The sequence below is a fragment of the Amblyraja radiata genome, chromosome 1 (genome assembly GCF_010909765.2).
Source record: "Amblyraja radiata isolate CabotCenter1 chromosome 1, sAmbRad1.1.pri, whole genome shotgun sequence".
NCBI lineage: Eukaryota > Metazoa > Chordata > Chondrichthyes > Rajiformes > Rajidae > Amblyraja > Amblyraja radiata.
The window spans coordinates 162,628,317-162,641,329 of NC_045956.1; the positions used below are offsets into that span (position 1 = coordinate 162,628,317).

The 13,013-nt window shown below is 48.8% G+C and overlaps 1 protein-coding gene across 9 annotated transcripts in view; it reads right to left on the reverse strand.

Moving 5' to 3' along the window:
- fgfr3 (fibroblast growth factor receptor 3) overlaps positions 1-13,013 on the reverse strand; it is a 118,392-nt gene that overhangs the window by 23,601 nt on the left and 81,778 nt on the right. For 5 of the 9 annotated variants that reach the window (XM_033034526.1, XM_033034532.1, XM_033034520.1 and 2 more), the window contains 3 exons: positions 12,169-12,292; positions 11,120-11,310; positions 3,848-3,998 (listed from right to left, as the gene is read on the reverse strand). In XM_033034526.1, coding sequence (XP_032890417.1) covers positions 3,848-3,998; positions 11,120-11,310; positions 12,169-12,292 — 466 coding nt within the window. Of the gene's footprint in view, positions 1-2,886; positions 3,032-3,847; positions 3,999-11,119; positions 11,311-12,168; positions 12,293-13,013 lie in introns of all 9 variants that reach the window. The other 4 variants (XM_033034541.1, XM_033034537.1, XM_033034563.1 and 1 more) reach the window with 1 other exon arrangement.

The window sequence follows — 13,013 nt, forward strand, 5'->3', positions numbered from 1 at the left end:
CCAAAATACAATTGCTCCTGCGGTCATAACCAAAGGGATTTACTCTAAATATTGTCAAGAGACTTTAAAAAAACCACTCTTCTGGGACTGGATCTTCAGTCATCTGCTCCCTGCTCTCTTATTTTGGTTTTAATTCCTTGGGATTGTGGAAGAGAGGGTGTGGTTTGCCTGGGGTAAGAGCAGAGACATTGGTGCTTGTTATCCACTAGTCATAAGGTGGTAAGAGTGGCAGTGGAAGAACTTGACTTGAGGGCATCATGGCTGCCTTGCGACACTGCCCTTATCGAACAGACAGACATTACACAAGGCACGTGGCACAGCGATGGTTGTCTGGAATGCAGGGAATGGGCCTCAAGGAAAGGTTGGACAGACTTGGATTGTTTTCACTGGAAATGTTGCTTCTACTAGTGGAGGAGGAGCAAGGGGGTGAGGGGGTACTTCACCGAATAGTGAAAGGCTTGGATAGAGTGGATGTGGAGAGGACGTTTACACTAGTGGGAGATTCCAGGACCAGAGGGCACAGCCTCAGAATAAAAGAACGAACCTTTAGAAAGGAGATGAGGAGGAATTTCTTTAAGTCAGAGGGTGGTGAATCTGTGGAATTCATTGCCGCAGACGGCTGTGGAGATCGTCAATGAATATTTTAAAGGCGGAGATTGACAGATTCTTGATTAGTACGGGTGTCAGGGCTTATGGGGTGAAGGCAGGAGATTGGGGTTGAGAGTGAAAGATAGATCAGCCATGATTGAATGGCGGCGTAGACTTGATGGGTCGAATGGCCTAATTCTGCTCCTAAAACTTATGAAAGCCGGAGGTTAAGGGGAGACCTGAAAGAAGTATATATATTTGTGAGAGGCATAGATATGGTAGACAGAGGTTTTTTTCCCCCTAGGGTGGAAATGTTAAAGACTAGAAGGCTTAGTTTTAAGGTGCGAGAGGCAAGGATTGGTGTAGATGGCCATGGCAAGTTTTCTTTCACACAGAAGGTAGTGGGAGTCTGGAACGCGATGACTAAGGTGCTGGTGGAGGCAGATGTGATAATGGCGTTTAAGAGGCTTTTAGATAGATGTACAGATATGCAGGGAATGGAGGGATATGGATCACATTTCCCTTCTTTAGACAGAGGTTAATCCGTAGAACTCATTGCCACACAGGGCTGTGGTGGTCAAGTCAGTGGATATTTTCAAGGCTGTGATAGACAAATTCTTGATTAGAACGGGTGCCAAGGGTTATGGGGAGAAGGCAGGAAAATGGGATTCGGAGGCAGAGATCAGCCGTGATTGAATGGTGGGGTGGACTCGGTGGGCCGAATGGCCTAATTCTACTCCTATGACTTGTGAACATGCAGGCGTAGGAGATTCACAGAGAGTGGTGAGTCTGTGGAATTCTCTGCCTCAGAGTGCAGTAGAGGCGGGTTCTCTGGATGCTTTCAAGAGAGAGCTAGATAGGGCTCTTAAAAATAGCGGAGTCAGGGGATATGGGGAGAAGGCAGGAACTGATTGGGGATGATCAGCCATGATCACATTGAATGGCGGTGCTGGCTCGAAGGGCCGAATGGTCTACTCCTGCACCTATTGTCTATTATTTTAACCTGACATCATGTTTAGCACAGACATTGTGGGCTGAAGTGTCTGTTCCTGTCCTGTTCTACGTTAATAAATCCGGAGACTGGTCTATTCTCACATTGACCGGGTACTTGCCACCACATCTGTGCCAGAGGCACTGCCGAGCAAAGAGGAAGGTTTGGCCCTCTTATAATAAGGCAACCCATCCAATGTGCCAGCTCTCTGCCGTTTCACATTTCGTGTAGATCAGAGAGCAATTACTGAAATCGAACGGCTTGTAAACATGACATTATTCCATATGTATTACATTATTCCATTACATTATTCTACAACCATCCATAATCCAATTGAAATATTCATATTCCGGCATTCACCAGGCAGGTGAGGAGAATTGGCTTTATTATGCAATAATCAATCAGCCTTCAATTAATTAATTATTAAAAACAAGCTGACAAAATCATTCTACTTGAGAAGCATAATCTTGATTTTTATCAATTAGTTTGCATTCAAACAGGAAATGTTCACCATCTGGTCCCTCTCTATATTCAGCCGTTTGGTTTATGTAGAGTTTAAAGGAGAAGCCTTAGTATCGCAATGTTTAAGAAACATTTGGACAGGTTCATGGATAGGGCAGGTTTAGAGGGATATGGGCCAAACGCAGGCAGGTGGGACTGGTCCAGTTGGGCCATGTTGGTCGGTGTGGGCGAGTTGAGCTGAAGGGCCTGTTTCCACGCTGTATAAGCCAGGTTGTGGCAGTCAAGAGTCAAGCGTGCCCTGTGTTGATGGAATGCCAAGTGCACCAGGCAAGGCAATGCTCTCTCCTCCTGCCCTTTGTACCTGGTGCTGCCCAGTGTATGTGGCTCAGGTCAGAGCCTGGCCAAGGTCCGGGCTTCCAGCCCAAGACGTTGCGTGGGTGGAGTTGCTCAGGTTGGTGGGGATGAACCTGGTTCCCTGAGGGAACCTCTCGCCTCAGTCTGTCGTGACCATGCCGGGTCCCCCGATGAACGGACCTACCCGCCCCCCCTCTGCCTCTATTTTCCTGTCTTTAAGAGGGAAATGGGACATATTGGTTGGTGTGGGCAAGTCAGGAGGAAGGGGCCCGTCTCCACACTGTGCGTGCGGGTCAGAGAGGCCCATGTTGTTGGAACGACCAAGTGCACCAGGCAGGCAGGTCAGGTGGAACGCATTTTTAACAAGGTCGAGGTCGCAGATGGTGAGACTCCCTGTTTGAAGTCATTGCAATTGAAAGAGCACACAGTCTTCCACCCCTTATCGTGGGAAGAGACACCAAACAATAATCACAAGAGAGAAGCAGAAGTACCTGGAAAAACGGACAGCCATGCAGAATGATGCGAATACCCAATAGAATTACCAGCCAAGCAGGTATACTCCCCTGCATCCTCAAAAGTAACATTTCGCAAGTACAGAATTTCTATTTCCTTATCCGTTGTGTTAATACCAGCAGTCTACAAAAACAAAACAGAAAGCAAACAGGATAGGAGGAAGTGAAGAGAAGAGGGATACAACAACCAGGTCCAAGTATTGACCGGAGCACCGCAGTTAAAGTCCCCGCACACCGCACACCTGAGAGCAAGTAGAAGCACATGTAAGAGGGTCCACCCTTCTCCAGGGTGGGGAGGGAACGAACGGCACATTGATAAGACATTCCTACCTCCGCAACCAGCACACTGAGTCAAAAGTTCCCTTCACCAGGCTTTCACTCTCTCTGTCCCATCATTAGACATGCAAAAGCAGGAGTGCAGAAGTGTTTGATCCTGAATTTATTTATTTTGGTCTAAAAAAAAAAAAAAATGGACCCACAATCGGCCGGGATTGCTTCACGTCAGGGCCTGAAGAAGGCGCTGAGAGGAACTGGAGGATTAGGTGGAGAGGAAAGGTGAAGATAAACGGTTAGGCACAGGAGCAGCGGGAAGCGTTTTGAGAGCAGATCAGCCAACTGTTATTCCATCCTGCAGACAGCCAGATATTGGCAGAAAAGGGGGAAACTGATGGAAGAGAGTTCAACGACGGAAGGCAATCCTCTCGTATTGTGGCCATTTTTTTTTTCCCTCAGCAAAGGGCAGCTTTTTTATTTACAGGCAAAGCAAGTAAGGAGTAAAGGTGACCAGTGACCGACTGGCAGGCTTCAGCAGTTTCAGAGTTCAGCAACATAGACAGTACGTTCCCGGGCCCGGAGTCGAGCAGCCGGAGCTGGTGGGGAGGTTAGAGGTGGAGTGCACAGCCACTCGAGACCTGGCCTGGGACAGAGGCTAGTGTTTTACCTGGTTTGGGTTGGTTGACGTACAGCCAGTGCAGTTTCTCGGCCACGCCAACGAAGTTGGTGGCCCTACACAGATATTCGCCCGCGTCCTGCTCTGTCACATTGTAAAGAATGAGTTTAACGTTTGCTTCAGCGCTCTTACTTATGCACGACTGCGGGAATAAACAGATCAGCGTGTCAGGCCGGCACCAAAGACAAGGCTGCGGACAGCAGCAGCAGCAGCAGCACACCCCCCCTGAATACACACCTCGCAACGGGCTGGGGCCGAGCGGAAGGGACTGAGATTCACACTGTTTAGTTTAGAGATACAGCACGAAAACAGGCCCTTCGGCCCACCCAGTCTGTGCCATCCAGCGATCCTAACCATTGTTTAGGAAGAAACTGCAGATGCTGGTTTATACTGTACTGGATTGTAAACTGTTATACTGCAGTATATTGTACAGTCTATTATACTGAGTACACTGTAAATGGCTCGATTGTAATCATGTATTGTCTTTCCGCTGAATGGTTAGCAGGCAGCAAAACGTTTTTCACTGTACCTCAGTACATGTGACAATAAACTAAACTAAACTGAACTAACTTATGCCGAAGGTAAGACACAAAATGTTGGAGCAACTCAGCGGGTCAGGCAGCATCTCTGGTGAAAGAGAATAGGTGACGTTTCGGGCTGGAACCCTTCTTCAGACTGAAAATAGAGGCGGTGGGGGGGGGGTTATAAATTGGAGGCAAGAAAAGATCAGAATAAACCTGGGCTGCAGAAGGAGTGGAGCCCATAATGGTCCATTGTTGCCTGGGGAAGTGGTGATAATGGGAAGGATACTGAGATGGAACTGCAGATGCTGGAAAATCGAAGGAACACAAAACACATAGACGCTGAGAAACTCAGCGTCTATGGAGCGAAGGAAATGGGCAACGTTACAGGCCAAAACCCTTCTTCAGACCCTGGTTCGATCCTGACCACAGGCGCGGTGCGTATGAAGTTTGTACGTTCTCCCCGTGTCTGCGTGGGTTTTCTCCGGGATCCCCAGTTTCCTCCCCCATCCCAAAGACGTACAGGTTTGTAGGTTAATTGGCTTCAGTAAATTTGTAAATTGTCCCCAGTGTGTGTAGGATAGTGTTAGTGTGCAGGGATTGCTGGTCGGCATCGACTCGGTGGGCCGAAGGGCCTGTTTCCACCCACACTATATCTCTAAACTAGACTAAACTAAACTGCTGATATGGTTGAAAGTTCATACTGTTCCTTTGTGAACTTTGGCTGCTCCCATTGTTAGACGGGCTGGGCTGGTGAAAGGGTAGACATATTTTATTTGTGATTTTTGATCACAGAGTAGATTGCAACATATTTACTTACAGGCACAATACACAAAGTATTTCTAATAATATTTTGGTTTTGCCTTGTTCCTATTTAAGGCCTGGTGATTCCAAACCAATAACGTGTGTAAAAACGCTTTCCACTGCCGATCGCTGAGCATGGTGTTGTGGAGGCAACCGTACAGGCGGGAGATCACTCAGCTGTAAATGTGAGCCACAGCTCTCTTCTTTCTTTTGCCATCTGCCACGTTCTACCCAGGATCATTGCAGGCCCAAGCAATAGACAATGGGTGCAGGAGTAGGCCATTCGGCCCTTCAAGCCAGCACCGCCATTCAATGAGATCATCCACAATCAGTACCCCGTTCCTGCCTTCTCTCCAGGTGGTCCAGGCAAGATCGAACAAGTGTCCATCTTCCAGGCACACCCTAACCCTTGCTGCCACCTCCCCTCCACCCCGCCACCACTGCCCCCTCCCTCTTCCCCTCTGCCCTGGCTCCCACTTAGTAATATAGCGTGGAAACAGGCCTTTCGGCCCAACTAGCCCACACCAGCCAATGTGTCCCAGCTACATTAGTCCCACCTGCCAGCATTTGGTCCAATACCCTCCAAACCTACCTTATCCATGTACCTGTTTCACTGCTTCTTAAACGTTGGGATAGTCCCAGCCTCAACTACCTTCTCTGGCAGCTTGTTCCATACACCCACCACCCTTTGTGTGAAAAAGTTACCCCTCAGATTCCTATTAAATCTTTTCCCCTTCACCATTTAAACCCATGTCCCCTGGTCCTCGATTCACTTTGTTTCCCCTTCGTTGGAGCACTAAATGCAAGTGAATTTGTTGATCCACAGTTTGCAGCGACTGGTCCGTCGACCTGGTGCTTCTCGGGCCCCGACCCTGGTGTCACGTCAACCAGGGCCAACAGGCCTCCAGTTTCCTCCCACACTCTAAAGACGTACAATTCTGTAGGTTAATTGGCTTCGGTAAAAATTATTCCTATTTTGTAGGACATTGCTAGCATATGCGGATCGCTGGTCGGTGGGCCGAAGGGCCTGTTTCGGCGCTGTATCTCTAAACTAAACTAAACTAAACTAAGATGCCCTGATTAGGCCAAGCCATGATTCAGGACAGGAAAGATGTGGGAAAGGAGTCACGTGTCATGAGTGTTTTAATGTCATATGTCCCAAAACAGAACCACAAAATACTTACATGTGAGGCAGGAGTTACACACAGACCAGATCAGGGGCAGAGGCAGGTACTCTACACTAACGGAACACTAAAGTAATGATTTTCCTGTTTACCAAATACGATTGCTTCAAGGTCATTGAAGCTGGGACCCAGGTCACAAAGAAGACAAATTACTTTCCTTATTTCTAAACAAACCTGCAATAGTACACCAACGCTCTTGTTTTAATCACCTCAAAGTGAATGACGACCAAATGGAGTAACTGCGAAGATCATTGACTGTAATTTGTACACGGCATGTCGCTGTGACCAGCTCGATAATCTATTTTAATTACGTTAATTGCGGGAATTGTTGGCTTGGGCATTGGGGGTAATACTCCTGTTATTTTTCAATATTGTTATAGCATTGTTGAAATCCACTGGTGATAGCAGTCGTGACCTTGTTTTAATGTCTCTTCTCTCAGTCTAGAGTTTCACAAGATCATAAGTGATTGGATTAGAATTAGGCCATTCGGCCCATCAAGTCTATTCCGCCTTTCAATCATGGCAGAGTTAGGCCATTCAGACCATCGTGCTTGACATACAGTGATCTGTGCCACTTTGACGTTTGTGGTGGCACAGTGGTGCAGCTGGGGAAGGCCCGGGTTCAATCCCGACTTCGCGCTGTCTCTGTGGAGTGTGCGAGTTCCTGGGGTTAATTGGCCTAGAAACCCGCACGTCTTGCTTTTGAAACCGGAGGACCAGGAGGAAACCCACGTGATCACAGGGAGAATGAGCAAACTCCACACAGAGAGCACCCGAAATCAGGATCGGACCCCTGGTCCCTGGTGCTGTGCGGCAACAGCTCCACCAGCTGCGCCACAGTGCCGCCGTAAACATCAAAGTAGCACGGATCACTGTACATCTTCTCACAAAGATGCTGCATTTTGAAGCAAGCATTGGCCTATTTACAGAGCTGATGGACTGATTCCTGAATAACAACACCTCCTTCTAAAATGGCGGCCAACCCAGGCGACTATTTGCGTGCTGGCCACAGAAACAGATCTACAATCACATATTACAATCGCTCTTAAATCCCCACTCCCACAGCAACATTTATTACTTTAACAGTGATCTTCTTAAACTCCTCTCAGCCACCCTTGGACTATCTTTGATCGGACTTTACTGGCTTTACCTTGCACAAAGCATCATACCCTTATTATGTACACTGTACACTTATACACTGTAAATGGGTCGATTGTAATCATCTATAATCTTTCTGCTCTACACTGTAGCTTGGTACACGTGACAATAAACTAAACTAAACTAAACTAAACTGAATAATAAAGTGCCCGACTTGGGAAGAGACATCACCTCCTGAATTCCCACAGTATCCGGAGCCAGTATTTCCGCTCCGATGCTGTAGTGATCTCAAGAAGCAGACTGATGTTTTATTCTCACAGGCAAAGTTGTCTTCCATTCATTTCGATGCCTCATCAAGAGAAAGGTCATTAGTTTCAATGCAGTGGTCCTTCCCTCCTGATAGTGATGCTGAGGCGCCATTGTTTGGTCGGGACTGTTTGGGAAAATCCTCTCTCTGCGCTCACCGTGCACATTCCATGCACGTTCTGCTCATTAACCTCCCCTCCCCTCCCCCCTCCCTCGTGCCCCAACCCCATTGTCTTTCCTGATCCCGGATTTAAATCAAACTCGGTAAGAAGCAACAGCGGCTGCCTGGAATCCGCTGATGTCAGCAAATCTCCGGGACGCCCAAACAGAAGTGGACAAACAGAGGCTTAAAGTCTTTCCTGTGGCATGTTTTGCTTCAACAAAGATGTAAGAATCCAGGACCTGGCGTCAGTCAGCCTTGCTGTGAACACGGTGGCACAGCGGTAGAGTTGCTGCCTTACAGCACCGGGGACCCAGGTTCGATCCTGACCCTGGGTGCTGTCTGTACGGAGTTTGTACGTTCTCCCAGTGACCCGCATAGGTTTTCAAGAACCAGGGGCCACACTTTAAGAATTAGGGGTTAGCCATTTAGAATGGAGATGAGGAAAACCTTTTTCACACAGTGGGTTGTGAGTCTGTGGAATTCCCGGCCTCAGAAGGCAGTGGAGACCAATTCTCTGAATGCTTTCACGAGAGAGTTAGATAGAGCTCTTAAAGATAGCAGAGTCAGGGGATATGGTGAGAAGGCAGGAACGGGGTACTGAATGTGGATGATCAGCCATGATCACATTGAATGGCGGTGCTGGCTCGAAGGGCCGAATGGCCTACTCCTGCACCCATTGTCAATTGTCCCCGGGATTTCCGTTTTTTCCTCCCACACTCCAAAGGCGTAATGGTTCGTACGTTAATTGGCTGTGGTAGAGTTGTAAATTGTCCCTAGTGTATGTCAGATAGTGTTAGTGTTCGGGGATCGCTGGACAGTGCGGACTCGGTGGGCCGAAGGGCCTGTTTCTACGCTGTATCTCCAGAGTCTAAAGTCTAAATGCACAGCTCTTCTCACTGGGCATGGCAGCAAATTTAGAATCCGGCTTCTCCAAGGACAGCTGGATAGTTTAGTTTAGTTCAGTTCAGTTCATTGTCATGTGTACCAAGGCACAGTAAAAAACTTTTTTGTTGCGTGCTAACCAGTCAGCGAAAAGACTATACATGATTAAAGTGTGCAGCGCCGGTCAGTGTAGCGCCCATCTGAGTCCGCACCGACCAATGATCACCCGTACACCAGTTTTATCCTACACACTGGGGACAATTTACAGAAGCCAATTAACCTACAAACCTGCAAGTCTTTGGAATGTGGGGGGAAATCAGCGCACCCGGAGAAAACCCACGCAGGTCACGGGGAGAACATACAAACCCCGTACATTCAACACCTGTACTGAGGATTGAACCCGGATTGAGGGTTGAGGCGTCAACTCTGCCGCTGCACCTTCGTACCGCTGCGCTGCGGTCTCTGACTACCTCACACACCAGCGAACTCATAGAAACATAGAAAATAGGTGCAGGAGGAGGCCATTCGCCAGCACAGCCATTAATTGTGATTATGGCTGATCGTCCCAAATCAATAACCCGTGCCTGCCTTCTCCCCATATCCCTTGATTCCACTAGCCCCTAGAGCTCTATCTAACTCTCTCTTAAATCCATCCAGTGATTTGGCCTCCACTGCCCTCTCACTGCAACCAAACATCACCAGGGGCTTCTAGCTGGGCTCTTTCCCACAAATCTGGCCTATCTTGATTCCTGGCCTCAGGAGCTTTCATAGGAATATATGTGTGGGGTGCGGAGGAGTGTGGGGTGCGGAGCAGTGGGTTGGAGGAATGGGGTGGGGGTGGCAGGTGTAGTGGGATGTGTGGTGAAGGGTAAGGGGTGGGTAACAATGCCATTGTTTCTTTGCGGCTGCATATTACAATTAAAAACGACAGCGCCGAGACCCGTGTTCGATCAAGGCTACGCGTGCTGTTTGTTCGGAGATCTCCCCGTGACCTGTGTTTTCTCCCAGATCTTCGGTTTCCTCCCGCACTCCAAACACATTGAGGAATGCAGGTAAATTTGCTTGGTATAAATGTAAAAACTGTCCCTAGTGTGTGTAAGATAGTGTGCGGGGATCGCTGGTCGGCACGGACCCAGTGGGCCGAAAGGCTTGTTTCCGCGCTGTACCTCTAAAACTAAAACAATAAAAACTTGCCGGTCGCAAGCGGGACTCCCTGCTGCTGTCCACAAATATCCGTTTCCTGTGCGGGGTGGAGTCTGCACGCACTCGTACGCACAGACAAGATGCTCCCTGATGGGGGAGTCCAGAACCGGGGGTCACAGTTTAAGAATAAGGGGTAGGCCATTTATAACTGAGATGAGGAAAAACTTTTCCACCTAGAGAGTTGTGAATCTGTGGAATTCTCTGCCACAGAAAGCAGTGGAGGCCAATTCACTGGATGCTTTCAAGAGAGAGTTAGATTTAGCTCTTAGGGCTAAAGGAATCAAGGGATATGGGGAGAAAGCAGGAACGGGGTACTGATTTTAGATGATCAGCCATGAATGGCGCTGTTGGCTCGAAGGGTCGAATGGCCTACCCCTGCAACTATTTTTCTATGTTTCTATGCTCATTTCCTACCTGTGTTGTAAACACTAGGAACTGCAGATGCTGGTTTACAAAAACAGATTGTCATCTGTGTAGATCTGGCCACAACTGGCAGCAGGGGATTGCCAGAAAGGGTGGGGGGGGATTAAACCCCCCCCTCACCCCTGCTTATTATTCGCAAACTGTCCTAGTGTGGACGGAAGTCAGTGCTTAGTGGATATTGTCCCTGGGGCCTTGGGATCAGCATGACAATGGCTGGTTCATTCACTCATTCACTAACACTCTGATAAGCATTTCAATTTCAAAGCATTTGTTGACCTGATTGCATCACCTTTGACTTTAGATGTTAGAGATACAGAGCGAAAACAGGCTGTTTGGCCCACCGAGTCCATGTCGACCAGCGATTCACGAGTACACCCAGGGCCAATTAACCTGCAAACCTGCACGTCTTTGGAATGTAAGTGGAAACGGGAGCACCCGTGAGGAGAACTCACGTGGAGAACTCCGTACAGACGGTGCCCGTGGTCAGGTTCGAACCTGGGTCTCTGGCACTGTAAGGCAGCAAGTCTACCGCTGTGCCACTGTGCAGCCAATGGAGATGGGAGGAAGCACAGCCTGCAGCTGCATCTACCGTACGGTGGGCGTGAGGGAGTTCTACCGAGGCCACGGCGAGCCCGTGCCGCAGGGTCACGCGAGGTCGGGCCACCGCCCTGCTCCTTACCTTCAGCACGGTGACGTAGGGAGCTCCGTCCGGGCCCAACTTGCTCCCGTTAACCTCCACGTGCCTGAGCCACTGGATGTGGGGCTGCGCGTCACTGAAGACCTTGCAGTGGAATTCCACATCGCTGCCCACCACCACCGACTGGTTTGCGGGCAACCCTGCCTGGAGAATAGGCCGGTGTGGAGACCGTTCTGAAAAACAAAGGAACCAGTTCCCCGGGTTAATCGAAGCCCACTCCCAGGAACAACAGTGTAAAATCATGAGAGGAATAGATCAGGTAGATGCACAGAGTCCCTTGCACAGAAATGGCTGGTGTGGACTTTGCATTAGACAGGCCCAATTTCACTCAGGCCATGATTTCACTCAGAAGTGATCACCGGTGCAAATTACAGGGGGTGCAACACCTGTTCCTACGTCACCACCATCCAAGGACCACAACAGTCCTAGAGGCATTCAACATGAAAACAGGCCATTTGCCCACCGAGTCCATGCTGACCATCGATCCATACACGCTGGTTCTATGTGTAAGAAAGAACTGCAGATGCTGGATTAAATCGAAGACAGCCAAAAATTGTTGTTGTAACTCAGTGGGACAGGCAGCATCTTTTGAGAGAAGGAATGGGCGATATTTTGGGTTGAGACCCTTCTTCAGACTGAATTAGATCTGAAGAAGGGTCTTGACCTGAAACTTCATTCGTTCCTTCTCTCCAGAGATGTTGCCTGTCCCACTGAGTTACTACAGCAATTTGTGTCTATCTTCCGCCCACCTCTGGATGTCCCCCTGAAAATGTGGTGCCTAGGCCGGGTGAGGTGGCCTGCTCTCAACCTCATTGTGACGTCCGTGCCGATCAGGGCTCTGGAACTCTGGCCCAGTCAGAGCTGGCAGATCCGTTCCCACAGCCGACTTCCACGGCCAACTTTGCAGGCCGGTGTCACACCCCTGAGGCCGCAGCCTCTGTTGGTCCGGCAAAAGGGATAATACGGCAGGGCTCTGGAAGCAAAATCGGCAGTGGACCTGTCCAACCCACACTGGTTAGGTGTTTACTCACCGAGCACATCGAGCTGGTACGTGTGGGTGATGCTGCCGTACTTGTTCTCCACCACACACGTATAGTTGCCACGGTCTGAGGGCACCACACTCTCCATCACCAAACTCCACTGCTGATGTCGCAACTAGACACAAACACAAGCCACGTTATTCACCAGCTGCTGCCAATCCAGATTCAGGGACAGTTTCTTCCCAGCTCTTATCAGGCGACGGAACCATCAGACTTTACTGGCTTTATCTTGCACTAAACATTATTCCTTTATCATGTATCTGTATATCTGTGAATGGCTTGATTGTAATCTGCATTGTCTTTCCGCTGACTGGTTAGCACGCAACAAAAGCTTTTCCCTATGCACGAGACAATAAACTAAACTGAGCTGATTAATACACGCGATGATTCATTAGTAATGAATGAAATTCAATAAAGTGTACAGCAGGCACTAGAGGTTGACCAGCTTCCTCCGACCTCAGAGCCATTCCTGGGCCAGTCGAGATGGTTGGTAACACAGTCTTTAAATTGACCAGGGATACCACTGCTGCCTTCCGGATCTTCACATGGGAAAGAGATAGAGACCCATGTTTCCACTAGTGGGAGTGTCTAGGGCTAGAGGTCATGGCCTCAAAGGATGCTCTTTTAGCAAGGAGATGAGGAGAAATGTATTTAGTCAGTAGTTGGTGAATCTGTGGAATTCCTTGGCACAGAAGGCTGTGGAGGCCAAGTCAGTGGATACTTTTAGGGCAGAGATAGATAGATTTTTGATTAGTACAGGTGTTAGAAGTTATGGGGAGAAGGTAGGAGAATGGAGCTAGGAGGGAGAGATAGATCAGCCATGATTGAACGGCAGA